The sequence below is a fragment of the Prenolepis imparis genome, unplaced genomic scaffold (genome assembly GCF_030444845.1).
Source record: "Prenolepis imparis isolate NDT839.2.m4 unplaced genomic scaffold, iyPreImpa1.0 SCAF_4, whole genome shotgun sequence".
NCBI classification, from domain to species: domain Eukaryota; kingdom Metazoa; phylum Arthropoda; class Insecta; order Hymenoptera; family Formicidae; genus Prenolepis; species Prenolepis imparis.
In genome coordinates this window covers 7,731,480-7,758,882 of record NW_028141162.1, presented here as the reverse complement: position 1 = coordinate 7,758,882, position 27,403 = coordinate 7,731,480, and the positions used below count along the sequence as shown (strand labels likewise).

The window sequence follows — 27,403 nt, the reverse complement described above, 5'->3', positions numbered from 1 at the left end:
GACGATCAAGATAAAGACAATCGTTTTATTGTGTGATATGTACATACAATAAATTTATTTACAAATAATACAATAAATTTTGACGTCGTAAGTTATTCGTTCTTGATGATATATGTTAACAAAATACTACGCTCTTACCGATTATTGTGCCGTGCTGATATTTGAAAATCCTTTTTGGTCACGGAAGTTTTTTTTTCTCTTCTTTTAATGTAAATGGTAAATGTTCTGTTTACCCTGCACAAATATTTATCCAAGAAACGTTAACGACGTTAAATAGGCAAATCGCGATTCTCGGGGATCGCGCTCCTCGTTTCATTATGTGTGTCGGGGTAAGTGTGTTTCTGTACTTCTCGCCTTATATAAACATTATATTAGCTATCACTAAAATTATAAAACAAATCGGCTGTGTTTTGCTGTACGACGAGCTTCCATCCCCGTGGTGCATCGCCGCCGGATGTTCCTCTGTAACAGAAATTTTTACCGATTCGACATGGCGATTTCAATGTTTGTGAGTCGTGTGACTTACTTACATATACAATTCTGTACAATTTTATAAAACCATGACAGAAGAGGCAGCATATTGCCTTGATTTGATTTGATCAATATTGGCGGAATTTATAATGACAATTGACATTTTATCAATCTTATGATATTGTATAAAATTTAATTTAAATTATGATATTGTATTTAAATTTAATTAATTCTCTTTTAATCCCTGTTTTTTTCCTGCAGTGAAAATAGGAAATAACCGATTTCATCAAAACCCGATACAAATTTCTTGCAAGTCGGAAATTAATAATGCATTCAATTAAATTTAAATAATAAGTTAAATTACAGAGAGAGAGAGCTATCAATGCAACATGAGTTGAAACGAGCTTTTTATAAACAACGTAGGTGGCTTTTATCAACCAAAATATTTGTGCATCAACAAACTTTTTGAAATTTTAGATATATTGTACAGTTCTTGTTTTTAGTGCAAAAACAGGCAAATGTTGCATATAAAAAAATATTTCAAAAGAAATGCAATTTGGTATTAAGTATGGGGGGAAAAAAAAAAAAAATACATGTACGTAGCGCGTACGAAAACATGCAATGTCAATGAATAATATTGATATGATGACACTAACATATTATATTCTGCCGTACGTATATCGTTATATATCAGTAGATCGTCCCATCCATCAACTGTTGCTCTAAATGTGGTTAATGCTTCAAGTTTATAATTAATATAGTCGCTCTTTATTATGTCATTATCGATCATTCGTCACGTATTATGGGGGAGATGAGATAATTAATATAAAGAGATAAATGAATTGTCTCGGAATGAAATAATGTATATAATTCTCATTTCTGGAATAATTATTGTTTAATTTTTTCAGATCGGCATACGTTTACATCATAAATCTTTCTCTATTTAAATATTTTAATTTTTCTTAAATTTTTCTTTATTTAATTTTTATATTTAATATATTTAATTTTTCTTAAATATAAAGCGATGAATTAGATTATGGAATAGAAATATAACATTTAGAGAGATACGATAAAACAGTTCGTGCAATTAACTTGTAAGCTTTACGTGAAGTCGCATCGTACGCTTGATTGCATGCAGCTGCAAGAAGCAAACTCGTAAATTCCATCCGCTTGAAAAATATATCAAGTTACGAGCAAAACGAGAAAGCTCCGTCTTTCAGGATAGATGAAACAATCTGCTTTCATTTGATTTTATTTCTCTCGTAACTGGACGCGCTCGGAAATTGCGCGAGATTCCGCACGAAAATCAGGCTTTAAATCGCTTTGTCATCGCGAATTGACGCATCTCGTGGTGAATGAATCCCCGTTTGGCGAGAGAAAACGAATTAACGAAAAAAAAGGAAAGAAAAACAAGATTTCGAAATTCACCGCATTTCGCAGCTTCATGTACGGGAGGTTTATTCGCGGTGTTCCGCGTTCGAGCAATCGCCGCAGCCATCGATTTCAGGCTTAACGCGCGACTTGCCAGGTACATTCGGAGCTTGCAATATTTACAGAGAAGTCAATCAATGTTACTTCTCCGCAGCTCTTCACGCAACGGGCACCATTTCTCTCGATTCGTTGTAATTGCAGTAAAGCCGCTTGGATCTCTCGATTTTTTTTTCCAATTTACCGGAAGCCCGCAAAATGCTGGTCAGAAATTGGAAAAAAAAATTTCGCATCGACATTGGAAAATTGAAAAACAGTACGAAGAAAAACACCGGTGTGAACCTAGCATCTCAATTGTTAGCATCTCACAAATTCTCTTCAAATTTACTTGCATCCGGCATAGTTCTAGGAGTTCTGATAAGTTTTAACAATAGTTCAATTGATTTACACATAAAATCGCGTTCTAAACAAATGAGATGCTAACTTCTCGTATGGCTTAACAGCATCTCATCGAATTTCGAATCTTTCAGCGTAAGGGAGCAATATTCCGACGAATAACTCTTTAGAAAATGCTGAAATATGCTCAGTATTATACAAAAAACATTTTATATAAGCCGGAACTCCGAGATTTCGCCCAGCATCTCACCCTCTTTCTAAGTACACGACGCTAAAACAGTATTAATTTATTTAAAAATAATTCAACATTGCCAGTGCCTAGAATTCTTTAGAAAATGCTGAAGTATGTCCAGAACTATACGAGTAATATTATATATAAACCGAAACTCCGAAATTTTGTGCAGTATCTCACTTTGCGATGATAAATTTTTTTTATTATAGTTTTTTTTCCCTGAACTCTTGACAACTCATGCCCAGGATGTTGAACTCGTCGGAATATTGCTCCCTTACGCTGAAAGATTCGAAATTCGATGAGATGCTGTTAAGCCATACGAGAAGTTAGCATCTCATTTGTTTAGAACGCGATTTTATGTGTAAATCAATTGAACTATTGTTAAAACTTATCAGAACTCCTAGAACTATGCCGGATGCAAGTAAATTTGAAGAGAATTTGTGAGATGCTAACAATTGAGATGCTAGGTTCACACCGGTAAGAAAAACAGCGTTATACTGCGTGAAAATAAGGATTCATTGAAATATAATAACAGTTTTATAACGTAACATATACACACGAAGATAGGAATGCTTTATCGCGAATTGATGCACATATCGGAACATACATATGATATATGCATTTCCTATATATGTATGTACATATAATATGCTTCTTATATGTGCCTAAAATTATGTGTGTTTAAGGTATTCCTGTTCCTACATATGTACTTCTGATATACATAAACTTTAACTCACCGTTGACAACGTGCACCTTTATACTACTGGGATTCGCGTTGCTCGGTTCACATCGATAGATCCCAGAGTCGCTTGGCACGGCTTTCTGGATCATCAGGCGACTCGTCGTCTCGGGTCCTTTTTCCGTGACGAGACTGATACCACCGCGCGGCGAATCGAAATTGATAACCTGGGCAAAATCACAACATACACGTATATCTTCTTTTTCAAAATTGATATGACATGCTTGATGTATTTGCGATTAATTGAGGAACAAAACGCAGTAACACGAATAGACAGAAGCTAACAACGAGAGAGGTATTACATTACATATTTAATATAATCGAAAGCTAATAATAATAACAATGATAACATATTATTCGATGTGTAACGTACATAATTATGTGACTGAATTATTAATAGAAACGAATAGATTTAGTTTGAATAGTTTACATCATATCTCTAAAATTTCACATAAACAAAAATATAATCTTAGAAATAAAAGTTATCTCTTCTAAAAACCAATAAATAATTCTATAGATAATTCTAATAGAAAATTAAATTGATAGCTCTAGGTTTTTTGTTACGATTCACAAGTCGCGGAAATGAGATAGCGTCTGTCTAAACTTTACTATTGTAAGTTTCTGAGTTCTGAGACATTGTAGCTTCAGGCTAACCGGTAATAACGGAAATATAAGAGAACTGTAACTCTCCTTTTGATTCGTGTCGCCTAATATTGAACGTGTAGGCGTCGTCGTATGCGTCTTATCCGCAATCATTCTTTCAAAGAATCTGCGCCTGTTTCTTTACATTTCCCCTGGAATCCCCGCTCTTACAACCGACAACGCAATGAAGCCTCTTTGGCGAAAGATAAAAGGCATCTTCCTCCGAGGTACAAGGTAAAGAATAGTAGGGAGCACGTATATACGTTTTTTATGTATTCCCTTTGAGGATAGACACGCATATAGAACTTGCACAGAACGGAAAAATATCCACCGCGTTTCTTCTTCCGTTTCTTCTCCTCTCCCTCTTTCTTGTTTTCCTCCCTTTTTTCTCGATAGAAAGCTAACTCGCTTTGTACCGCTTCGTGCGAAATGGCAGAACCGTTTCCCTGTATATATCTGCATTACGGAATAAATGATTATCCGCGAATCGAAAACCGTGAAGGATTAATCGGAAAATAATTTCGTTTCTTGGCTACCCCGAACGCGCGAGCGATCTTCCATGTATTTCGCGTTTTACTTTGATCAACGTGCGCGATAGTGCCTTGCGAAAATTGCGTTACCCGCTGTTTCATTCTAGTAAAAGCACGTAGAGCAGCCGGTCGAGTGCAGCGCGTATCGATGGCGTACCAATATATCGCCAATCAGCCAACAAATTATTGTTTTTTTTTCCATCGACCGGCTTACGAGAGTTTTTAATCCGAGAGTCGTACGTACCTAACATACATACATACGAAGCGTCTCATTAATGCGGGCAGAATCATCTCCGCTCGACCGATATCACATACGTGGAATTGCAAAATATATCGGTATTGCGCAAAGGGGAATTTATAATTATCTTATCATCGTAATAATAAAACCGCGCGATGGACGCCGCGAACGTTACGCTGCAAAATTATTTTAACGAGTTCGTCAATATTAAAGAGTTCCGCGGCGCGCGTAATGCGCTCTTTGTGCGTCTCTTGCAAAATGCGCGCTTATACGATGTAACTTTTGTTAACACAAAATGGCATTAAAAGCATTAAAATGTATTTCGCAGCATCGCGAAGAAAATACGCGTCAACGGACCGTATTAATCATGCGCGTCTGTTGTCGACACGGCAAAGAACGAGATTCGCTACGAGATAAATTGCGGAAAATCAGAAATAAAGAACGTCAAACCCCTAAAGTTTGAAATTCTCCGAGCACATTTGTGCTGAAAATCTTGAGACTAATCTTCGATTACAGAGATGAATTCTGTTGTTAAGTTCGCTTCAATTGATTTATTCCGCGCAGCAATTATATGCTCGTGTGCAAAAAAATTCACGTAAAAGATAATCTTATATATAAGAAATGAGAGCGAAATTGAATCCTAGCGTCAAGATTCTCGACTTTTTTTTATCAGGGGATTTAACAGAATTCTATTCTAAAAGTTTTACTACCGAGTTCAGAACTCAGAATCGTTAAAATTTAGAGAGGTTTTTCGCTTTTGTGAAAATTCTATCATTTCTCAATGGTTTATTTGCGGAGGCAACACTCACTTCCGCGTTATGACTCCAAGTCATCGCCGGGGGTGGCTCAGGAGCGTACTTTACGACACACGTCAGGTTGATGGTACTGCCCTTATTGACGAAGAGATCCGGCCCTCCGACTATAATGGTTACCGGCTCTAAAACAAGAAGGGCGATCACAGCTTGAGCGGCCTCTAGCTCCTTGACGATCGTGCAGGTGGATCGGTTAAACGACCGTAGCCAGGCGATATAAATCTTGGCGTATATATATTCGATATTTTTATCGCGCGACACCCAGCACGGAGCCCGTTCTACGTCGTGGGGCGAGCTTTTGGGTCAAGTCGTGTCGATAAGATCCTCTCTTTGCCTGTACGGCCTGTTTAAAGTATCACGAGGGTCATTAACGATATATCTTCAAGGATATATGACCTCATTACACGCTCCACTTGAATATAAATGCGCGACGCACTTGTCCTTTCAGACGCTTACTTATGAGGCACTTCTTAAGAGATGTATTATATCACTAATATGATATATATTGATACAAATATTTTTGAAACTTTTTAAATTTAGCATTCGGAAATTTAATTAAGAGTTTTATATTCATAAATATTTATGTATATATACACGACATTTGACTGATTTTTCGCTAATATCGATTAAAGATTGATAAAAGATTTGTCTATCATGTATTTAATTTTTGTATAAAGGAAAAGCAAAAATTAAATATGTTTCAATTATATATCCTTTCTAAATTTTACTCTTTGTACTTTGAATTAATTATAAATAAAAATTCTTCTTGATATGTTAATTAAACAAAGTTTGTATTGTGCAAAGCAGTTACAGAGAAGCTCTGTACTTTCTTCAACTAGCGGAAAACTTTCAAAGTTATATTTCATCGAGCGAAACGTTTGAATCAAACTCGCAACAACGTTTCTGAGAATTTATATCGAAATTTATATCTATAAATAAATATATCTTTTAGAGTGAAGTACAATTTTGTCTAAGAGTTCCGTCAACAGACTGGAAACTTTACCTTGAAGAAAATTACATGTTCGCAATTTTCGCAGATAAGATCATTAGTATAATATGTGTGTTTGCGAGTATAATATATTTTCCTACCATTATATAAGCCATTCTTCAGATTCGATTTTTCTATCTCGAAAGCAGATTAATGTTATACAAATTAATGTTATAAAAAATTATTTGCTTACCGACTATCGTGAGATATACGGGGTGGCCGATGGGCGGGGTCGTTGATATTTGGCACTCATAAATCCCGGAGTCCTTGCGCTGAGGATATCGTATCCTCAGGGTCCAATCCTCCGTATGAGGGGAGTGTAGTGCCTCGAAACGTTGATCGCTGGTATAGGTGTAACGACCAACCGTTAGCAAATGTATATCTCGATGCCTCACCCAGGAAACCTAACAGAAGAGATATAATTATTGATTATTATATATTTAAAAAATATTAATAACTAATACTTTTTAACGATTAATTCTCTTTTATTGTTTATTATTAATAATAATGCAACAAAATTTGTTTTTGTGCAATTAATTAAATTGCACAAAAAATTGCGAAATTTAAGAAACTAGCATATGCGTGCTTAGTTATATATTATTTATAAATATGAATATTAAAAAATTTATAACAATTTCTTATAAATAATATTTTTCAAACAATTTTTCTTTTATTAAAAGTGTTCAACAAAGAGCACACATTTACTAAGTTTTTATCTAGAAGCGTCTTTAATTGATTTTTGTTTAATCGCTCATTTTCATATATTAATTACAATATCGGTGGTTTTATTCAAATGTCATTCAAGTAACATTTTAGTTTTTTAACTATTTCCAATACTTTTGTTTTAACTTTTCTGTTTAATATTCTATCGCCGAAAACAACCATATCACGCCGCGAGCGGACTTTTGTCATTGCACATTTCATATTAAAAAAAACTGTCAAAAATGCAATCTCTTTGATGACAACTTTTCAATACATATTGTACAATCTCGAGAGAAGTGTACTCTTTACGTTTTTCAAAAGCAGTGACAATTAGCTCGCATCAAATCATAAAATTATTCACATTCTATTTTTTCAATATTCAAGTTATCAAATTACACAATCTTTACTCAATCAGATTCTCATCAATATGAAATAATACACAAAGTATATACTCTTTACGTTTTTCAAAAGCAGTGATAATTAGGTCGCATCATATCATAAAATTATTCACATTCTATTTTTTCAATATGCAAGTTGTCAAATTACACAGTCTTTACTCAATCAGATTCTCATCAATACGAAATAATACACAAAGTATATTCAAATTCAATCCTCGGAAAAGCAGCAACAATTTTGATACTTTTAAGTAATCAACTTTATGCTTATTATGCTTTTAACACAGTGTATGTACAAAATTTTCATTACAAAATTATAATACGGAAATAGAAATAAAATTTGCTACTTGAAGTAAAAAGCACATCGAGATTTTTCGTTATCAAGAATCAACTGAAGTATTATATATATATATATATATATATATATATATATATATATATATACATATATGTCTATATAGGTTGTTAATATCACATCATCACATGTTGCTATAGTATATTTATCTACCTCATTGCCTACGGTGTTGTTTGCATAATACATCATTTGATAAATAAATCAGAAATCAAAAATCGATTATATTTGTTTAATATTATCTTGTATTCCTGCTGGTGCATTTTTACTGTCGGCGACACATTGTAAACTAAAAGAAAAAAAATAAAAAAATTAATGAACTAAATTTGTTCAAAATTTAACTTATTGTATATTGCGAAGAAAAAATCTAATGCACGTAAGTTTCATTGAGTTGGAGTTTTAGTGCACACAGTGAAATCCACTAATTTCACCGCATCCGCACGTAGGAAACGTGGGCAAAGCCAATAGATTGTTAATGCAATTTCATCGACTGCATTCTCTTGAGTAGCATTTACATTTGATTGACCCTAATTAACTCTGGAAATTGGCGACAACCGCACAACGACCGACATTCACGACATGATTGATTTTATTTGTTATTGATATTTCAACGGTTTAAAAAAAATTAACGAGACTTCAACGAGAGGTTGCAATATGAGTTGGCTTAACAAAGTGCAATTTTACTAAATTGAAAATATACATAAATAATTTTGCTCATTGTGTACGCAAAAAATTAATCGTTATGCACAAGCAAGTATAGCTCATTACTTATTAGTTATACTTATTGTAAACGTATATCGTGTTTATTATTGCTCATTAATTTTTAATTTAACAAAATTTTTGAAAATGATTTTGAGGCATAATGATATTACATTTCTGCGGAAAATTTAATGAGTTGTTCCAAATTTCAACTTATCGATATCGTAGCTCATAAAATACGTATCGAATAAACGCCAGCAGAGTAATTAACTTTTGTCCTTTAATTCTAGATGAAATTATCTCTGTCATCATGCCAGTGAAATTGATCGAGCTAACGAGGTGAGAGCCATCGAATTCTCACCTCGTTTCGCATATTTTATCTCTTATGGCTCGTCGAGGATAATGCTTTCACGGAATATATTTTTCGATAGCATCCATTTTAATTATGCTTGCGCGAAAATTTTTCAAGTCGCCGCGCAAAATACGAGCACTTCAAAATCTTCTTGAACATAATCAGGACGGATGGGAACTAGAAAATTTCGTCAGATTGAAAGAGCAACGTGTCTGACGCATTATTCCAGCAAAAAATAGATATAAAAGTTTGATTGATGACATGATTCAATATATAAAGGTTTAACGCGGTTTTTTTTATTTTTATACCGGAAAAGGAGAAAGTATATATTTGCGCGATCGCGAGCGGACACAGCGCGTTTTTCGGATCATTTTACGGAAGCTTCGATGTATTAACCGATCGCGGGTTGACGTCCTCTCGACAGGAGTGACGTCGCCATGGAGAGATTCGTTTTGTCCTGGCTCGTCCTGCATCCGGCACCTGCGCCAGCTGGAGCTCTCGAGATGACACGACCGTGTTATTGGCATTAGCGTTGCCGGCTGAAAGCCAAACAAAATCTATCCATCCAAGCCTGGCGAAACGACAGGGTTGCCGGCGCCGAAGAACGGGACGAGGAAAACACAGAGGCGTCGCAACTGTCGTGCCGCGCGCACCTAACACGCTATGCGAAATGCAAAATCGGCTTTTGATAGTCGGCTATTGAAATCGATTCTACAGACTTTGGGCGCTGCGGGATTTTCCAGGCGTGATTGTTTCACTATATCTGGATTCGGCTTGAATTCACCGTCTTCATGCAGCTTTAAAGCGCGGCTTTTGCAAAATAGAAGGATTACGTTCTCCAACGGGAATGACGCAAATAAAATCGATCGCTGTAGACGAAATTGGAAACTACGGTTATCTCAAATGGAAACAAAACTTTTTTTTTTAATTTAAAAATTACAGAATCGAATTAAAATAGATCTCTATGAAATGTTAGAATAGCAATGCAGCGAGCGTAAATTAAAATACACGTTAATCTGATAGATGTATTTTTATTTTACACAGAATATCTTCTGTATCGTTCATATGGTAGTCTATCCTACGGCAATATCGCATTCAATTCGCAACAAAGTCTATGTCGAAGTAATAAAGCGTTAAAAGCCACATAACTGGATCCGCTAGATTTGCCTGTTGTGTGAGGTGATGCAGCTATAAACTGTGATAGAAATTTTGCATCGTCCCATCTCAGCGTCGAATTTCGGCACTTGCGTCAGTCCTCGCGTGCTCGAGATTTGACGCGCATGTGTCATTGGCATTAACCTCTGCATTGTTTGGCGAAATTCAACCGAAAGCTCCGCGCGGTAATGGTGTATGATACTATGCACAGCAATATCCCTCTGCATCCGTCTGTATCCCTTATGACGACTTTAAGATAAGCTCAACGGGAAGCAAAACTATACAATCACGTGTTACACGAGAACTCAATTATATGGAAATTATTGGAGAATCTCGTATTTTCGCGTATTTTCACAGTTTTGAATATCAAATATACACATTTGCCAATTTTTTAATAAATGTACCGACTGTCTCGCCATAAATAATTAATTATTTTCCATTATAAATTTATTATATACATGTATAATATATATTAAATTGATATTTTAATATGTAATATTAATATTAACAAATATTTTAATTACATAATATTAATAAATTTAATAAAACATAACGTTTGGCCCTAGAATATATAAATGATTTATATGCAATGTTAATTCGTAGTAAACTTTAAAGCCGATAATCACAGAACGCTGTAAATTTGCACAGCCTTTTTATTTTGATCGATCCTTTATTCATGAGCTTTCGTTGGACGAAGAAGAAAAGACTGTGATTGATCGACGCATTCTCGATATAAGAATACATCGATACCTTCTCGCAGCTTCGCGAAAAAGACAACAGCACGCCCTTTGCGCGATACGCTTTCTAATAATCTTGAGTGCTTTGAAGCGGCAATGCGCGAGCGCAGTGTAGCTAGCGTTTATTTCAAAAAACGGGCAACCTTCGAACCTACTGACAGTAGTAATTTGAGTTAGCGTGGCTGAAACAAAGTGAGAGCGCGCGACGATGCGCACTTTGAGCTATAAAATTGCAGAGTACATTTGTACGACAATTTATGAAAACTAAGGGATTTAGCTGTCAGAGGCACGCGCGCAGAATAATCTTGTTCAGAATATGTCCATTTTTTAAAACTACTTATATTGCGTATCCCTTTAGCAGATACATAGATGTAGTTTGTTTGTGTTTATGCTTGCTGAACGCTTTATCAGACAATGTAATAATTATAATTATAATAATTATGTAATATATATATATATAATATAATATAATAATAATTATAATTATTAGTTTCGTGCTCCGAAACATCACCATTTTGCCTTTCGTAACCGCGCGTGGCGCATCGACATCGTCGACATCCCTTGTTATGGAAGTGGATCCAGAACGTTTTGTTCGTTCGGTTTAATTTTGCGAACAGAGCCGCGCGTTGACAGCGTTCAATTATGCTCGAATATCCGTGGGGGGAGGGAAGCTCTTACATAATGTTCGATTAATATTCATAAATCATTACGGGAATCGTGTGTAACATCGGATGGCGCAAGCATGGAAAGCCGTAGTCCGCGTGTTCACGATTATGTGCTTCGCTTAATAAAGATTTTATATTACTCGTCGAATCCATCGTTAATCCACGTTCCATTGTGGATGTTTAAGCCGCGTGTTTTCGAAACGTCGAGTCGTTCTCGTGTGTTTGCGCAGCGAATAAACTCTGCGCTAATCACTAATTATTATCGAAAGACCACGAAATGGATATTTGAAAATGCAGAAGGATAATTACGGTCTCTCAATGATTGGCTATATTGTTATTATTCAACATCGACAGTCAACAGATTTATTCACAACGCGGAGCGTATTGCAAGCAGGAAAATTGGCTGGAATATTTCACATTCTATTTCCACATTAATATCAAATAAATGTAAAATATTGTAACGTTCAAAGTTAAAAGATTAAACAAAACATGATTATTTTTGCCATCTCCCTTTTTTTCTAAAGCTCATCTCTCTTAAAACGAATTTGATGGAAGAAAATGGCAGTAACATCTGTTTTAATATGAAATTCCCAAAATCTTTACTAGAATTTTTTTAGAAGTAATTATATATAATTTGCATTTATCATATTCCATCGAGATAATGAAGATTACCAAGATCGATTCTGCGGCGATGTTGATCCGGTTTCCGAAGAGAGGGTAAGCCGAATTGAAACCAACTTGAACGGATTAGGGCCTCTGTACATTTGCTAATGAAGACGGCTATTATCATCCGCCATGTATTTGCAGCGGCTTCTTAGCTCGCCCAGATAAACAGCTGCTAATTATGCATCTTCGCGTAAACGGTGGCGCTGGATTTTCCAGAGCGAGCGATATGATAGCAGCTCATATATCATAACAGATCCGACGACATCACGTCAACAAAGTAAGCTCGAAAGGACGGATTAAGCGCACATCGCACGTAGAATGTAACGGGGTGCTTTTATAATCTCGAATGACGAATGTTCTGGACATACTCGCACTTTCCTATCGGGAGTAAACACTTTGACCTCAATTCCGCGATGATAAACGAAAAATAAACTGCAATTCGTGATTCGTCGAGCAATGAAATAAGCTTCATATCAAACAATATCAAAACAGAAGTATTAAACAGAAGTATCCGATGGACATTTGAACTCTAAAGGAAAGAAAGCATGTTGGTAATTTCTTGAAAACTATCCAAATTTTATTACGAGCACACGCAAATCTGAGATTTAGATGTAATAAATATGTAGTTAGGAGTATAGGAGAGCGAAAAAACTATCGATATATGCAAAACCGATAGCGCAGCGACGTTCCTAAAAAATTTCAGATTGATCTGCTACTTTGTATTTACTTTATATAATCAAATTTGCAATTCTTTAATCTTCACATTCACGCGTTTATTTAGCACGTTCGGTCGATTAGAAATAGCGAAATTAATTGCAATGTCTAAACGCGTGAAGAGGAAGCGACAAGTAATATAAATAATTGTTAAACACAATACGCGAACGGTAGTTCCCATTTAAAGAATGATTTAATAATGTAGTTGGAGAATTGTACGAGAGAGAGTTTTCCAAAGCAGTGTAATTCGTCGACGCGCTGTACAAATGCAAAAAAAAAAAGCTTCAGTTCACTCTACGTAAGAAGAGCGGTTAATAATGTAGGAACATAAACGCTAACATCGCTTGCCTTTTTCATGAGACGCCGGCACTGCGCTCGATGAAGGAACAGTAATGTTTATTTAATAAGCCTCATCTACGTTGAACGAACTATGCTGTGGACTTCATGTAAGAAGAACAATTTTATATTTCATAAGCGAGGCGCGCGTCTCATAGAGATGCGCTTATTTTCTGTTGCATATATATGGACGTGATTACTGCATCATTATAATTAGATCAATCAAATATAACAATAGATATATTCGATTGATTAGAGACCAATCCAATAATATGATCTCTATGTTTATATATAAGTGTTCGTGTGATCGACTTTAGCAACTAGTTGAATGCTATCGAATCTTTTGCTAAAACGAGATCAATGGATATGTATAATGTATTATGATTTTCATCGGAGAGAAGCTTTTAGTTCTAAAATTAAAATAGTTTCTCGTATATTTAATAAATTCAATACCTCTCTCTCACGCTAGTGCGACTGTGTTACTTTTTATACTTAAATCTTTTTTATTCCGACCGAAATGACAGTTTAACTTTCCATCGGCCATTAATCGATTAAAGAATTGTTTAACGAGTCTCTCTTGGTGGCGAGAGAGACGAGCGAGTGAGCGGGCGAATCTGGCGACGTGACACGCCGTTAAAGTATCCGCTACTATCGCGAAGGAAGGGTCGCAAGGTCGTTCGTGCGGCCCTACCCTTAAATTATTCAACAGCGAGACGTGGCGTAGCTGGCCAGCGCGCTGTCCGCTTCGAGCTAAGATATAGCGCCCCTGGTCACGAACCAGACGATGGATTTTAACGATGGCTTACCGTTCGATTCCCCAAGTTCTTCACCTTGCACACGAGATGCACCGTCTTCCCCACCAGTCCTGTGAAGTTCGATTGCATGGAGGTGTCGAAGTGAGGTCCGGTGCCCGGCGTTGGCCATTCCTCTAGGAAATCGGTTCGAAAGTTTCTTAGGCATGACGCTATACCACCTGGAAACAGAAATATGTCTCTCGTCATTACGCTAACATATTATAAAGAGACTATTTTTATGAGTAAATTCATCACTGCCTTCTCATGCAAAAATATATATATATTTCGAACGAATCGATCAATATTTTATAGCATCGCGTTTATATCTTTCGATCTATGGATCCTTTTTAACACGACTAAGTTACGATCGGCAATAATTGAATGTCTCGTTTTTATAACACGTTTGATGATAAGGGATAGTTTGAAAGCCGGCGCCCACGGGATTCTCGGAGTATCCGCCAACTTTCGGCGGATTTACGATGCATCACATTCTACGAGGCCACTTGACTCTCGAAGCGTCAGGGTGGAAACTCGGGCATTAGACGTTCACAACAGCGCGTCACATTGGAGATCGTATGTAACGTGAACGTCACGGATTGTCGCGTCACGTCAGTCGCGCATGGTAAAAGTTCGCGTGGCAGTACGTGAACGGACCCATTTAAATACATCACATTATATCTTGACGTGACGGTAATGTTCCTTTTCGTGACGGCAGCGCGACGTTAAAGCCGGATTTCCTCTGAAATCCGCGCGATATCGTGTACACGTATACCGTACGTGCATTTTCTAGTTGCTAAGCATACCACGCGTGCTATTTGAAAGATATCTCTCTCTCCCTCTTCTGCGAATCTTTTATCAATGTTACGCAGAACGTAACGGGAAGATTTTATTGAAATCCAAATTATTCTATTGAAATTGGTTTAGTCAACGAAACTGTGCTAATTGTACAAATTCTCCCTTTTATGCTCTTGTCATATTATTGCAGATTAAAATATCCATGGTAATATCAATATTTTATATGTTCAAAATACAATATTTATTTAAATTGTCGATTAAATATACATCCAGAATTTGCGATACTTGGAAAATATTCCATCGAAGCGCGATATAATTTCTTTCGCAATGCAATCTATTTTTTTATATTAATTTATGAAATATCCTGTCTCGAGAAAGCTGTATTTTTGTATTGAATATTTTTGCTAGGATAAAAAAAAAAAACAAATGTACTGGAAAAAATATAAATTGACGCGGAAATTTGGTTGAAAAATGAAAAACTCGAAAAGAGTTGTAAAAGTAGTTCTAGTTCCAACCAATTTTGTTTTCAGTCATTCCGGATTTCGTTAACTCTAGCAACGGGCGCCTTTGATTAACTACAGTTTTCGACGTAAAGTCGTTTCGTTACGACATAAAAATCGACAAACGTCATCTGCAAAATAACGAATGCGAAAATAACGAGTCTCCGCACTAGTCCATGCTGGTTTTTTTTTTATTTCGCTTAAAAACCTTTACAGATGGTAAAAATCATCATTAGCAATATGTGTCAGCTCTGTCGTTTCAATTTAAATATTTAGTTGAGACTCGCTCTTTTCGCATTATACAGTATTATCAAAATTATCGTCGATGTTTCTTCAAACATCCAAATCTTCTTGTTAAATTTTTATCAATGTTACTATACCATAATTTTAAAACGATAAAATATTACATGCTTATGCGTGTGAACGTGTAAGTGAGACGTACAATTATAATTGTTAAGTACAATTTACTTAATTATCTTTCTATCTCTGTAATGAATGCATTCCAAATGCGTTCCGGTGAAATGTTTATGCCGCTGCTTTTTGAATAAACAAGCATTTGCATATTTATATTGCGTAACGTTATACATATATGGAAAGCATATTTTTCCGGAGAAAAATATAAAAGAAGAAACGTGGACATGGAATTTCTGGCGTAATTTAAAATTTTGATTACAAATATTGATGTTATTGCGTGCGAGGTTTTAAGATACGTAACTCTGCCATAATCGTTCTCTGTCCAACATTGATAATAATTTCTTCATTCTCACGTAATCCGCATTCTTACATTCAAATTCGCGATTCTTGATTAAGACGCCGAGTTATACAACTGCAATAGCGCAGATATCCGTGGTGCATGCACGAACTATCACCAACTCCGAATTGCACTTCCGGATCAGCCGCGTGTGCGGCAAGCACTTTCTCAGTTGCGAATTATATTTCGTCAAGTGCTTCACACAGTCAGACAGCCGTGCGCCACGAATTTCCGACTGTGCGATGTTTAGGGCGAGTTCGCGATTAGTACGGAATTGCGTGCACTCTTGTTAGTTGCCGGAGTTGATTTCAACTAGGATAGAGATACTTGTTCCACTTCCCCATTGTCCCCTTTGTAATAGCGATGATATTTAGAGAGATCCGAAGATTCTCGAATTAATAATTTAATCAAGTTTTTTGTACGCGTTAAAAGGAGTAAAGAAATATTTACTGTGACGAATAAATATAAAAAATAGAATAGGATAAAAACAGAATCCTTTTTGCTCGATTTTAATTACAATTAATGCTGATTATATCTTTTTTCTCTCTTCCGAGGTATTTCCTTTTCTCTTTTAAAATTGCATTTGCGTGAGAAAACTGACGCATTTTGCACGTTTTTAACATCACCGCAAGACAACGGATAATCCACGGACTTTAACGGGAGAATAGCTGCCGGGCTCGTAAGCGCCACGAAGTTTAAAGGCGACGTCGACGTGCACGTAATATCAAACTTCATCGATGGCGGGATTAAGCATAATCGCCGCCGGCAGCACATTCTGTTGCACTTCGTATTTCAAATTTTGTCGAACTTTTCGAAATATACTGGCCGCGATGTACCGTGTCGCGGATAATACGAAACTTGTAAACGAATGGATTTTCCGGCGCCCAATGTAGCCTATTGTCATAATAAATAATTCCCGTAATTGCCTTTCAAAACTTGCCGCTGGTATATAAGCACTTCCGTGACGTTAAGATTCTCTAAGTTAAGGTTCGCGAGCCGTTCGTTCGCGAGACTGCCACTCATTGAGTCCGTTTCCGTGGTTTCTCCACTGGTGGAAGGCGGTTCCCTCGAATCCCCTCGTGTTCGATGCAGGTGAACTCACACATCATTCGCCTTCTCCGTTGGCGAAATTAATTTTCCCTATCCGAATTCTTCCGCGGAAACTTTGCCGTGCTCCACGCGAGAAAAGTTCGCCCGCTTTCGCGTGTTTTCATCGAAATTTCCGACCGAGAAATGAATTGAACTGACGATATTTCTTTCTGTGACAATGTATTCAATTAGGTAATTCATATAAATTACGTTTTTTTTATGCAGTTTTGAGTATCTATAGCTACTTGGGTATTTCTTGCAGCGACTATCTGTGTATATACGTATCTAAATATGCTTTTTTCTACAAACTATAAATTTATTGATTCTTTTCCGAGTAATTGTGTAGATCTGTGTATCAAGATGCCAATAAAATAAATTATTTTTATGCGCACATCACACATTTTAAAATAATTGCTATGAATTAATTTTATGCAATCGCTATTACGTTTACGACTTAAAACGGAATGTTTAAATATGCATATATGCTCGCTCGTTGATGGACACAGGAAAGGAAAATGTTAAATTATTAATAACTTTGTTTTATATGCAAATTAGATTATACGGATGTGTAAAAGTAGCTGATAGCGGTTAGTCACTACATTTCTCACTTTTTATTTCACGATGAAATATACAACTATTTCTCGTGGCAAATCACCTACGTTTTCATCTTAGCAATATTGTTATAATGGTTAATGCGAGAGACTAGATTATTTATGATTTAAGTGCACTTTCTGACGACGCGTGAAAAGCGATCGGATTAAAATCTCCTTAAGTAAGAGAATTACGTTGTTGACGCAATGAGCTTGCTATTGATTCGAACGACCGTCGGTGGATCGAGTTTTATGGTCCTTTGAGCCGGGAGGGAGCTGAAACAAGTTCACTTGATTATCAGATCCGAGAGACGTTCTGTTATACCAGAAATTAATTTTGTCTCGAAAGACGCGAGCATGAATTTTCTCTTCATTACGTATCGATAATTTTGGGGAAAGTCACTTTATAATTTTCTCTTTATTAAAATTCCAAATAACGGTTTGATTTTACATCGCAATTTGTCGATTGTGATTTCACTAGAAAAATACTTCAGTGATATTTTCTTTTATCCAGACGTCGCGCTATTGATAAATCGTTCAAACTTTTTTAGACAAAGTTGGTTAATCTACAAACACTTGCATTTTCTTTTCAATCTTCGTGCGATCAATCTTGCAGAGATTTCAGTTTCTTATCATCAGCATACAATCAACTTTATCTCTTCTCGGTGTCACTCCTTGTCTGTCAAATACATTAGGTAAACTCAGAGATCTATCTGATCGATTCAAGATTCAAGATAAACATGGGAGATAGTTGAGGATATAAAGATGCGTTTGCGGGACAAGCTTATCATAGGCAACGGATTACTCATGATCTTTCGCCGGAAATTAATTTCGCGCTCGAATCCACAGGAACGGATTTTTGCGCGGATTCGATCATCCACCCGTCGCGCGCATCATCGTCGTCTTCTCGATCTCCCGTGATAGAATTTCGACGAAATCGTTTTGATACTGCGGAGAGAAGCATATCACCGCAAACTGATCGATCCCGAAATTGGAATCACTTCGAGTCGTCAACTAATAGAGGAGAAGATAGCGATGTGGTCGCTCGTGTACGGCGATAGATCTATTAGTAACTTTCCCCGTTTTTCTTCTCGGTCACAGAAATATTAGGTCGATATTGTCTCCAGCTTGTGAGAAAATTGTAGACAGCTGCTTCGGACCCAACGAGAATAGGATCGAGTGTGTGGACAACATTACACGGTCGTTATAATTATTTCAGACTTTAACGATTCGCGAGGAGGACCCAATGGTAGCCACTATCACGGCTCATTCGTCAAGCCGGAGGTAAATTCTTTCGGACATTGAAGGACAGTGGCTGGTTTGGTCAGCCGGCCGCAAAATCCTATTTCCGTCGACCGTCGTTTTTCCCTTCTCTCTCTCTCTTCCCTGCAACCGGTTTTCCTCTCGTGGTCGGATAAGCCAACTTTGTTTCCTGGCACTCGAATCCCTTGTCCAACGTTCTTTTTTTATCTTTTTCGATGGACAGCTAGCGCGAGCTTCTTGGATCACATTTCGATGGAAAAGAACAATGAAGAAGGAAAAGAACAGAACACGAAAGTATAGCCGCTGCGCGATCGCAAGAATGTCCGTATCGAGAATGTCTATAGCATTGGTGCAATGATCGATATGTTGTCAGAAATATTTGAAAAATGCATGGTAAACTAAGAAGATTAGTTTGTCTGTTGCGCACCGAGCTGTCTGATTTATTTGAAGATTTGCGCTGTAGAGATTTGTAGATTTACTTAGTGCTATTATTATAATGACTATTATTATAATGACGATTGTTAATTATATTATAATTAATAATAATTATTGCATTAGGATAATTATACATGTGTATTAAGAATATTATTCGATAACAATTAATCTTTGCGCAAAGTAACAATTTTTTCAAATATTAAAGTAATCGTATAAAGATATACGAGTACAAATTTGAACAGATTTATAACAGAATAATAAAATTTAATTTTATATATATATTTTTTTAATTCTGAAACATACACACATATATATCATATTAATTTAATTATTATTATTATTAAAAAAAATATTTTATTTATATAAATTTTATTTATAACAACCAAAATTGTCAAAGGTTAGCATAAAATGCAATTTAATAATGTAATATAATGAAAACTTTTCCGCACTGTAAATTGCGCTTCAGTAAAATGTCATATCATAAAGTTAACACTCATTGTTAACTTTATTTAATTTCGCAGATCTCAAAGCGCAACCATATTCCGACCAACTTTCGCAGAACAATTAGAAAATATTCACTAAACAGTCCGCAGCTGCAAGAGAAGTTTCATAAATAGTCGAGTAATTTCGTATTTCAGTTCATTATGTTTTTGATGAATCTTTCTCGCTGGGACTCGCATTCTTATGTTTGCTTCGAAATTCATTATACAGGTCCATTGTGTGTGTGTTTTGCTTCAGTTCTTTTATTTCGATTTTTCTGGATCGAATTTTCAAGTTATAACGAATTATTCGTAGATCCATTCATTTTCTATCTACATAGCTAACCCTCCAGTCTATATATCTATCTACCTGTTTATCCATTTACTTGATGTACTGCTTTTACTCGTCTGGAAGTTAGTAGACTTTTCGTCTTCCATCGAGCGCAAGCTGCATATCCGAGACTTTCGAGATAGGAAGAAGATGGGGCGTAAGTAACTATCGTGAGAACTCTTCATGTCGCTTTTACTCCCGGCTATAATATATTTCACAAGGTAGAAATATGAAGGTAGAAATAACGTTCACTTGTGCGAGCTCGCTAGAAATCTGTCATCCGGCAGCTGTCAGTCTGTCGTTGCTAATTTTAAATCAATGGATCAAAAGTAGACAAACAAATTTCATCCTAGTTTCTTCTTAATTCTTCATAATTCTTTTCTGTTAATTCTTTCGTCGATTTTTTAAATTGTTTGCTTTGCAAGTAGCTTTGCAAATAATATATAAACAATGTCTTACACACACACACGCATTGTAAATAATTCTGTTAAACAGTTGCGTCAATGAATCTCGGTGTCATCTCATTAGTATAATTTCCAGCTAATCCATTAATAAAGAAATGCTACGTCGACGCGAGTACGAGGAAAGCGCGTGTAGAATCTCGACTCCATAAAAATCCGCTGTAAATTCTACGAGGTCAATGACGTTACTGCGTAAACGCGTCGTACACTGACACGTAGAGAGTTTATATGGCATCGTTTCTACGCGAATGAGAGCGAGCAGCGAACATACATATGTCGAGAAGCATCTACAAACATTGGCTTCGCGTCGTCGCGATAATCCGCGGTTACAGCGACGTTCCGGTAATACGGTTCGTTAAATTTTAACACAGTCCATATGTTTTCGTCGCGCGATATCCCTTCTTTCTCTGATATAGCCTTAATAACGATGCGTCGCGTCGACGCGAATTAGAGTGCTGCGAGGGAGACTATTAATGAGTCGTTAGATAATGAACGTCTGAAACACGATGAACGGAGAGCGCGTGCTGGTCCCTGGGCGAGAAGATTATCGAAGCTCGAAAAGCGAGTCAAATGTAATTATTTATTTTTAACGAGAGATATATAATTGAGAGAGAGAGATTAAATGTTATATAATATTAAATTAAGTTTATTTTATTCGTGAATTGGCGTGGGCACCGTGATTCGAATTAATTAATTTAGCTCGTCGCGTAATTTTTCAGAAAATTAGACGCGTATGTTTCTCGTCACGCTGCGAATTATTATTCTTTTTTTTTTCAGCGCGGTAATATAAATTGCACTATGTTCCGGCGCGGTCGAATTAAAACTACATCTTTTCGGCCGGGTGCGATGGTAGTTAAACTGAAATTTGAATTTTTCAACGGCAGACTACGCCGCGATACGGGATTCATCGCCGTCGTTGCTTTTAATTACTCCATCACGTGTAAAAACGGATGAATGGACGCGCGCGGCCGAGGATGGAAAACCTTCCACACGTCTCACGATGGAAAGTGCATAAAGCGTGTGATGGTATTAAACGGAGGGTTATATACTGTCATGTCATTTTTTTTCCTCCTATCTTTTCCAAACGCTTTAATCGAGCTGTGACAGTTGTCGCGAACGCGAATACGTTTGCGACATGTGGGAGAATTGTCGTGAATTTTCTCGGCGATGTTGATTTCGTACAAGAAACTCCGAGCGCGCTCGAATTCAACGGCGAATAAGGGACGGAAATTACATCTGCGTTAATCCGCGTGTAATTCTGTAATTCCCGAAACTTTACCGATGAATCTAGTCTTTAAACGAGCCGATAAATCTCAATGCAGGTCTTATCTCGACGACGTAATACGACGACCTTTTGAATTGACTCGTTATATATAATTGCTATTATGACATTCGTGTATGTTTTTAAAAAATTTTTTTATATTCTGATATGCTGATAGAATAGTACTTTAAATGCGGAATTACAGCGATAGCTGAAGTATACTTCGTATGTTCACTCAAGCGTTAATGACATCTTAATATATATGTATGTGCGTGACACAATTAACAGGTCGATTAAAGTATGCACGCGCTATCAAAGTCGGTACCTTTTTCACATACATACGATCCTGGCGAGATGTTTACTATTTTCGACGCGTATTCGAATGAGATGGAAACTAGATTTGTCGTGAAATGTCTCGACGAAGTACGTGCTGTCATATCACATTTTATTTTATAAAATTTTATTTTATAAAACTGAAAATAGCTTGGAGCGTAAACAATTGTGCGCACGTGCGCCATATCGATGATTAATATAAATTTTATTCAAATTGTCATTGCTTTTGCGTTGAAAATTAACGATATAAGCGCAGATATACTCGGAAAATATATAAACGGATGCGTTTATCCGATTCGCTTTTGCGCGGTCATCTCGGGGATATTTGATTATAGTTCTCGAATGAGTAGTTTACAGACTCTGTCCTTTTTTGTAAAAATACTTTTTTTTATCGCTGGCGTACCTCGGTCGTGAACTTTGTGAAATCATGCTTCGTGTATTTTCACGAGAAAGTTTGAGATATCTACATCGTTTGTGCCGAGTGCCAAGTATTGGCGTATTTCCGAGAGAATTCTCGGCCCTCCCGTTTTCTAACGTACGGACACATGTCCTCAAAGCGTTATGGAATATTAAAAATAAAGAATACATATGAATGATGTCACAAAGAAACTCATAGAATACGTAAAAAAAAATTATTATACAGGTTAAAAAATATATATACATATATATGTGTATATATAAAAAATAAAATATTTAAAGAATAAATCTTTTTTTGTGTGTGAACAATATTTGCGTCAATTACAAGCACATTTGTGATTTATTAAAATATTAATCTTTGTATCGAAGAAAATACACGCTAGCTTTGCGACAATGTCCTCTTTGTCTCTCCAATTATATATATATCTTACAAATTTTATTATGTAAATTAATTCAGCCTTTGCTATTTCAAGTATAAAGTCTGTTATTATCTCGACATAAAACTCTGTTCATATTCTGCTGAATTATAACATGTAGAACTCATTAGAATGTTGCATATTGCATGATAGTTTTATATTTTATTCCTAAATTTTCAAAATATTCAGCAGGAATCGTAATGCTTTCAGATAGATGCAAATAATATTTAATAACTATACGTGTATTTCAAAATATATATTCCCCTGAAGCACACCACCATAATCTCTTCCTGAATTTTTTACGAAAATTCGCGTTACAAGTAGTCGACGTATATCATTATATATGTATGCAGATTGTTGTATGTAGACACATCGCAGTCATCAACAACCCTTGCTTTTGGATAGGTGACTTGACTGCATTAAGTCACGAAACATTAATTGGGACATACATACGTGCCTGAGACTTGAACGTAACAACGTATAGGCGCTAAAGCCATGTAATATATTGCCGTTATTAAGTGCCTCAATAATTGCGTGTGCAATTAATGCGAATGCATCGAATATTAGCGCATCGATAGTTACAGAATCGTGATCTGTTTGATGTCGTGATTTGTTATAAACTTGGATTTTCGTGATACATTTAACTACACATTTAAGTTGATACGTTTAAACACGATTGAAATATGCATTACATAATAATATATTACACAAACATACATATATGTATATTTATATACATATATTATAAATAAATAAATAAATATATATATATATATATATATATAAATTAATCCTTAATCCTCGTAATGTTTTTGCTTTTAATCGGAATACACAAATGGAGATTCTACGTTAATTGTAAAATCGAAACAATTATGTGTTTATAGTGTAAAACTATATTTTATGGTGTGAATTTCTAAAGTATTTTCTTTTTGCAATAACTTGTAACGCTTCGGTTTTTAACTTTTTATATTTTTAATCTCAACATAATGCGTATAATAGTGTACTTACCAAAACAAATTATAAAACAGACAAATGTGGGAAGAGAAGTAGACATCGCTTTTCACCGGCGTGGTTCATTCACATACTGGTATACTATCTCAGACGCATTTCAGTCGTATTCAAGAGACGCTAATCTACGATGAAAACAGTTTCACTTGACACATATCACGTTTCGTGATGACTGTGACATTCCCGATCGGATCGGACAGAACCACTTCGTACCAGCGTAGATACATGCACAGCCACTCACGCGCGAATGGTCACGTAATCTCGCTTTATTATACTTTAAACAGAGCTCTTTAATTAGTTCTTCCTCGTCGATAAAATCTCGTTAAACCAACCGACCACTGCTTAATAAAATTCGCTCACTAGCACAGATGAATTCCACGATGATATCACATTCTTCCAATTACGGAAAGAGATACGACGTCGCTAATAACGGCGTAATGCGAAAACGTATCGTGATATTTCGCGAATCGCGCTAAGAATCACATCGACTAAGCCGGAAAATTGGAATTTTACTCTAATTAACTCTGGCGTTTTATTTTATTATATTATTTCACGTGCACATCTCTGTCGAAAATCGTTATTGAATGACTGGCGAACTCTGGAACAGCTTGTTTTTCACATCGCGGTGTCCTAACATCAGTCGTGTCAACCTTCAATTTGAACCGCGTTATCGGCCGCGTATTATCGGCCTTTTACGCACACTTAAACGATCTCCATATCACTGTTATCACTCGCTCGTCTCGCTCTTTCGACGCAGATTACTCCTATGCGATCCATATTGCTGGATAGGGGAACCGTCCCGTCCGACACTAAGCGGCGTCTTGGAGCTCCTCGCTACATCGACATCCATAAGATCGCTCGCGATGCATTAGGCTGACGATCGACGTTATTAATGCAATCTACACAAGGGGTCGGACGTTTCATCGATCATTCCGCCGCGGTTATTTTCCCCGAGTGCGCGGTACCACCGCATTTTTCTGAGCTCGTAATTTCTCCTCTCCCTCTCTCTTTCGAAGGGTTGATGTTCGAACGAGTCGTTTCAATAGTAGCCGCCAACGAGAAACTCGAAAGAACTTGGCTTCTCCTTTTCCTTTTGTTCCTTTTATAGGCACTGCATAACAGACTATACGATCCGTTCGTTTTCACGATCGCAGTTTCGCATCGCGCAAAAACGTTTTCGTTCGACACGAAGGAGAAAGAAAGGATCGACTTTTACTGGTCTTTCAATTCTGCATCGATGCCGGTATCGCAGCCGAGATAAACAAGCTCGCACAACGTTGTAGCACCCGCGAGACGACGCGTTTTACGAGCGGCTTTTAACTTTAACATCTCCCCATCGGCCGCCGCCGCACAACTCTCGGCCGGGCTAGATATAGTTTTTTCTACTGCGACTTCCTCTCGATGTCTGTTTCTTCTAGCGATAGGCGCTTAAGCGAGATTTTCACCGATATTTCCACAATGCCACCGTAATTGAATGTAGATCTCTCGAGAGATTGTCTTTAAATGTTCGAAACGATCCTTCCAGCACGAAGTTGAAGACGAAGTTGAAGACGTTTCACGCCGAATTTGTTCTCAGCAAGGCGAAGCGTTGCGGGACGGAATTTGCGATGAAATTTGCATGCGCTTGCGATGATTGATGATTTATCTTCTTTTTTCTTAATATACTTTGTTCTAATTTTCCAAGTGGGCAGTGATGGATTTATTGCTAAACAGTTATTTTTGCGGTAACAAAAGATTCGTTCTTCCGGAATTCTAGAATGTCCAACGATGTTCTAATGTACTTTGCATTCTCTACTCCGATCTCACCAATTTTAATCAAACGGCACACGCGACTAATGATTGAATGATCCTCTGACTTGATCATCCGCTCGACACCGTCATCGCTCGCAGACACTGTTTCACTGTACCAACACTATACTATCACACCATCGTGGACCATACGAGAACGTCTGAGGAGCACTTTCCCGTTCCAGAATACGCGAATAAGACGGAGAGAACGTTTGAGGGAACGTTTGAACGAAGAACAGAGAACCCGAGGAAAAGAGAAGAGAGTCGTACGTATACCGATTCCGTCAACTCCGAGGAGCAGCGCAAGGACGGAATCTACGAGGCTGCGGTTTCATGTCGTCGCTATGCGGAATTTCACGCACTCCTTCGTCGCGAAAAAGGGGGTTCGTGGATGACAGGTCCTCGGGTGAGCGAGCGGGCCCCTCTCGCGCGAACTTCACCCCCTAACACCACCGCCAACACGACGGGAACGCGAGGCGCGCGACGCAACGGGGAAAAGGTCGCGGCTCTTTCGAAACGGCGATGCTCCCGCGTCGAGGATAGCCGAGGGACTACATTGCGCGAGCGCCACTCGGGCATCGAGCACGCAGCCGCCCCGTACAGCCCAGTGAACTGCGCCTGTGTGCGGTTTCTAGTCGTTGGTATGGGTGGCCAGCTACGTGCGTACGTGTGTCCGCGCCTGTGCGCGCGCGAGTTCCTCCCATAGCTCGGTTGTACATCAGAATGGGGTTTCCCCACCCCCGCGGGAGCCGCCACCCTTTTACCCTGTCGCCTATCTCGCGCGCATCCCCCTTTCCTTTTTCTTCTTCTTCTTTCTACTTCTTATTCTTCTTATTCTTCTTCTGCACCTTGTTCCTCTTCTCTCCGCTTGTTCCCTCGCCGACTTCTCTCTTCCTCACTTTCTACTCCCTATCTCATCCTCTTTTTTTTCCTCTTCTTCTCGTCGGCGCTGGGGAAAATCGCAGCTCCGGACCGATAAGGACGCGAAAAAGCGCGAATCCGGTTATAACTTATGGCCGAGATAATTAAAAGGAGTTACAGAACGATAATGGAGTGCCGGCCCTGTCATCTTCTTACGCGACCTGCGAACACCGGCGAGAGCTGATCGTCGTCTATCCGTGCTGACTGGTGGTCGCTGAGGGTCACCCATTTCTCGGAGCAGAGTGGCGAGTTTCAGCGCGAACTTCCTCACCGTTCTCGCTGGACGTACGTCCGTGATTTCGAAGAAATATTGTCATTCGATGAGAAGGCCATTGCGGAGATAACGATGAAATATGGAAAATGATCACACGCATATCGCACGCATTCGAAAAAATTAAATAAGTATCTTTTCATCGTATTCAGATTTCGATTCGTTCTCATCTTCCTTTTCAAACATTTCGATTTTTCCCATGTATTCGACGATCGGTTTCAACCGTCTTCGCCTTTTCCTGACTTTGCAGC

At 37.4% G+C, this 27,403-nt stretch overlaps 1 protein-coding gene and 1 long non-coding RNA gene across 2 annotated transcripts in view; one reads left to right on the top strand and one right to left on the bottom strand.

Moving 5' to 3' along the window:
- LOC145934869 (uncharacterized) overlaps positions 1-27,403 on the top strand; it is a 103,558-nt gene that overhangs the window by 29,504 nt on the left and 46,651 nt on the right. The window lies entirely within an intron of this gene.
- LOC145934868 (zwei Ig domain protein zig-8) lies at positions 35-26,500 on the bottom strand. The gene is made up of 6 exons (XM_083035686.1): positions 24,173-26,500; positions 14,056-14,222; positions 6,670-6,880; positions 5,486-5,613; positions 3,265-3,433; positions 35-462 (listed from the first exon to the last, which is right to left on the bottom strand). The coding sequence occupies exons 1-6, from the start codon at positions 24,216-24,218 to the stop codon at positions 356-358; spliced, it is 828 nt and encodes a 275-aa protein (XP_082891812.1). The 5' UTR covers positions 24,219-26,500; the 3' UTR covers positions 35-355.

What these genes read in the sequence shown, in the direction of transcription:
- LOC145934868 (XM_083035686.1), bottom strand. Translation starts at nt 24,218, where the DNA reads ATGTCTACTTCTCTTCCCACATTTGTCTGTTTTATAATTTGTTTTG. An exon ending in AGAACTTGGGGAATCGAACG is followed by an intron (nt 6,881 to 14,055) that starts GTAAGCCATCGT and finishes CTCTTCTGTTAG; the next exon opens with GTTTCCTGGGTGAGGCATCG. An exon ending in CTTGGAGTCATAACGCGGAA is followed by an intron (nt 3,434 to 5,485) that starts GTGAGTGTTGCC and finishes GATTTTGCCCAG; the next exon opens with GTTATCAATTTCGATTCGCC.